At 48.1% G+C, this 4,045-nt stretch overlaps 1 protein-coding gene across 1 annotated transcript; it reads right to left on the reverse strand.

The window, feature by feature from the left end:
• Positions 1 to 1,442: 1,442 nt before the first annotated feature.
• LOC128058728 (zinc finger Ran-binding domain-containing protein 2-like) lies at positions 1,443 to 2,479 on the reverse strand. The gene is given in 2 exon segments (XM_052651213.1): positions 1,443 to 1,810; positions 1,813 to 2,479. Coding segments are annotated over 2 exon segments (960 nt in total). The 5' UTR covers positions 2,465 to 2,479; the 3' UTR covers positions 1,443 to 1,502.
• Between the last annotated feature and the right edge of the window lie 1,566 nt (positions 2,480 to 4,045).

Genomic DNA, 4,045 nt, shown 5'->3' on the forward strand with positions numbered 1-4,045 from the left:
CACAGCCAGGTGTGGCTTTTCTGTTTAGGTTCAATAAATGGCCGTAAATTAATAAAATTCATGTGATAGTCTTCCTATCGCCAAACCAAACAAAATGCACACGGGATCGGAAAAGGAGGGTTATTTCCTTCAATCGCCATGAAAAATGTCAGTATTACTTAATTAGCTGATTCTTTGAAGAATCAGCTTGGAGGAATACAGTCTTGGAGGAATACAAGTCTTGAGCAAGGGAATGTTCCCCCCTTAGCACTAAGCAAACATTCATGGATGGTTACTTTAACAAAATTTATTTACATCTACACCTTCTGAATGTTTTGGCCTCGTAAACATGCTGATAATATCTTGAGACATCAAATGTGCACAGAATGCTTGCTTCCCACAGGTTACAGCAAGGTTTGTGAGAGGGTTTTTATTCTTGCCCATCTTTTGTGGATTTATGGCTGGCTTGATTTTTGAGCAAAGTCACCCAGCAAAGCAGTTTCTGATCATATGTGTGAGAAAAACTTCCAAATAGTTATTATCAAATGTATTGTGTGTGTTGTTGTTCAGTCGTGTCTGACTCGGCAACCGCATGGACTGTAACCCACCAGGCTTCTCTGCCATGGGATTTCCAAGGCAAGAATACTGTAGGGGTTTGCCATTCCATTCTCCAGGGGATCTTCCTGACCCAGGGATTGAACCCGTGTCTCCTGCATTGGCAGACAGATTCATTACCGCTGAGCCACCAGGGAGTGTGTGTGTGTGTGTGTGTGTGTGTGTGTGTGTGTGTATTTAAAATTATATGAATTTATGGGGACTTCCTTGGTGGTTCAGTGGCTAAGACTGCACTCCCAGTGAAGGGACCCAGGATTTGATCCCTGATAAGGAACTAAGATCCCACATGCTGCAACCTGGCACAAATAAATAAAAATAAATATTAAAAAATTAAAAATATTCACTTAAAATGTATATTTAATATGGCTTATGATATTGCCTTGTAGATTCTGTGGTGTGCAGGGACCCAGAATAGCTCCCGCTTGGTCCCTGGAGGAGCTGACTCCAAAGGCAAATAACCCATTTCCTGCCCCCCAGGGAAGGGTTCCCTGCCCTAAGCTAAGCTCCCCAGCGCTGGAGTCCTCCTGGCATCAAGGAAATAAAGGAAGGAGCACTCCTGGCTGATCCTGGGCGGGAGCTGAGATTTGACTCACTTTGACTAACTCAGGACAAGGACAAGCCCCTGCCTGTGGGCCCATTCCTGAGAGGAGGTGGGTGGGTGGGAGGGTTGTCATGGTGACGGCTGGTCAACAAAATGAAAGCGAACAGAGAAATCTGGTTTAGGATGAAACATGAGTCTTTTTTTTTTTTTTTATGCTTCATGCATTATATTGGACTTTTTTTTAAGATGTAAATTTTAATACATTATTTCTTTTTCGAACTTGAACGGGAACCAGAATGGGATGATCCAGAAGGTGACCTGTGGTGCCTGGGTAAAGTAGTGGTGTTCCGAGCAGTTGGCCCTGGGCTCAGGGTTGTTTAGTGTTTTCACCAATCACCTGGCTTTCAGGTGACCGTGATCTTGTTCGTCTTTTTTTTCGATCACCAGATGAAGAAGACCTAGAACGACTTCTCTTTCTGTTCCTCTCAGGAGATGATGATGAACTTGAGTAAGATCTTTTTCATGGGGAAGAAGAACCCCTGTGGGACCTGGAGCTGGATCTTGATTTCGACCCACGAGATCGCGAACGTTCTCTGGAACTGGAACGAGATCTTGACTGCGAACTGGAAGAACTTCTTGAACGCGACCTGGACCTGGACCTTGAACTGGAGGGGAGGATGAGCGTGACGAAGATCGTGAGTGTGAAGACCGAGACTTTGAGCAACTTCGTCTGTTAGATTTCTTTTTATTACTATCTTCTTCTTCACTGGCATCAAGATTATATTTTGAGAGATCAGCATCATCTTCATCCTCATCCTCATCTAATTTATATTTAGAAAGATCTTCATCCTCATCCTCTACTTCTTCCTTAGACTCTTTATCTTCAACTTCCTTTAAAATAGATGCAGGACCAACTGCCTTCCCTCTGTATTTTTTCTTCTTACGTCCAAACTCATCATATTCACCATCAGATTCTTCTCTTTCTATGTATTCAACATTTTCTCTTTCATTAAAACCACCACCATATCCTGTTCTTTCTTCCAGTTTAGCATACTTTGGAGTATTACACATATTACACTCTGATCTTCTGGCCCAATTCACGTTACTGCAAGTTTTACACTGCCAGTCATTAGCACTAAATAAGCCTCGGCTCTTTTCTGCGAGTGTCTTTCCTATTTCAGTGCCCCCTGCTTTCATCATCTTAGCCTCAGTTGTTTTCTCTCGACCACATCTATTACAGCTAGTTCTTCTAGCAAAGTTTACATTTCCACATTTTTCGTCTGGGCAAATCCAGTCACCGTCACTGACTCTGAAATTCTTGGTCGACATCTTGGACGCCGCCACCACAACCACCCGCCGAAACATGAGTCTTAAAAGGAGGTAGAGCATGGATGTGGGAGGAGGAGGGGAGGAAAGGCAGGGGGTGTATCTGTTGGCTGGAGGAGGGCCTGTCACATGGTTATGGACTCCAGCCTCTGAAAGAACTGGCCGCAGGCCGGAACCAGAGCCAGGTGCAGTGACCACCACAGTAAGTCGGGAGGTGGTGCCCTGAGCTAGGTGAGAAGTCTGCTGGCATGTCCCCAGCTTCTGTGCTAGAATCCTGGACGGTTTGGCCCAGATAAACTTTGAATGTGTGTGTGTTTGCATTCTGCGGCTTTTCTGGAGACGCGAAAGGAAGACGGCCTGCAGAAAATGAGTTTTCCCCACCCCTGGTGCTCAGGTTCTGCCTCTTAGGTAGAAGATCGTGGACACACCTCACTCTCTGAACCCCCATAAGACAAAGGGAAAGCCATCATATCAAAGGAGGACGGATTCTCAGGGCACTGTTTCCCCCACCCCTCTCCTGGAGGGGACTGAGAGTGAACAGCAGGTGTGGGAGGAAGGAGACCGAGGGGTTCGGAGCCCCCATGGGTGCAGCCACTGAGAGGCCTAGGGACCCGGGGAGGAGCGGGTGGTGTGTCCCCAGGGAGTGGGCGCTGCAGGAAGGAGGTCGGCTGCCTGAGGGGGTCAGCCATCACTTGACAGCTGGAGTCTGATATTGCCATAACCAATAGCAGTGGGATGACCCCAACCAAGACGTGGGAGCATCTCCAGTGAATCTCACAGAAAAGGTCCCTCAGCCTGGCGGGAAGACTCTCAGAGATGATGAACCGTGGGCCATGTGGGGGTACGACCCCTGCCGGCCCCGCCCCAACCGCGTGTCATGTGGCTTCTCTTTCCGTGCAGCTGGTGGTCTGCTGATGCTGAGCTCCGTTTGCTTCCTGGAGGCAGCTCGGAGTCCTCATAGCCCAGCATCCTCACCAGCAGCTTGTCTCTGCCCCAAAGACACGCATGTAAGAATTAAAGATTTTAAAATTAAAAAAAAAAAGACACAGGGTTATCGGCCAGCAGCCCCCTCTGTCCCCTCCCCCAGTCCATCAGCAAGCCACAGGTGAGGGCAGGAAGTGATGAAGGGGGAGGTCAGAGAAGAGTCTCAGTCTCATCCCGCCTGCCTCCCCACACATGGGGACTCAGCTGACTCCACCCTGAGTCACGCCTTCCCAGCCAGAGACACCTCATTCCTTGGCTTTATCCACACAGACAGACTCCTTAAGCCTCTTTTATCTGTGCTGAGGAAATTCAAGATCCAGTCACCCGAATCTCCATTTCCTTCTGGAGCAGGACAGATGTGTGTCTGTGGCTGATGGATATGGGTGGAGGCATTGGGGGGCACTCATTGGCATGGACCTCAGTGCACAGCTTTCCAAATGTTCTGGAAAATCTGGGTGAGCCCCTGCTCCCCACCCGGACACCCCTGGGCCTCTGATGCTTGGCTAGTGCCCCCTAAAGTCTCATTAGTGGTGGCTTGGAAAAAGACCTAGGGCTCTTTATATACAGAGATCATTCTAGAAAACTTGCAGCCCCAACCAG

The sequence above is a fragment of the Budorcas taxicolor genome, chromosome 13, assembly GCF_023091745.1.
Source record: "Budorcas taxicolor isolate Tak-1 chromosome 13, Takin1.1, whole genome shotgun sequence".
In the NCBI taxonomy this organism is placed as follows: domain Eukaryota; kingdom Metazoa; phylum Chordata; class Mammalia; order Artiodactyla; family Bovidae; genus Budorcas; species Budorcas taxicolor.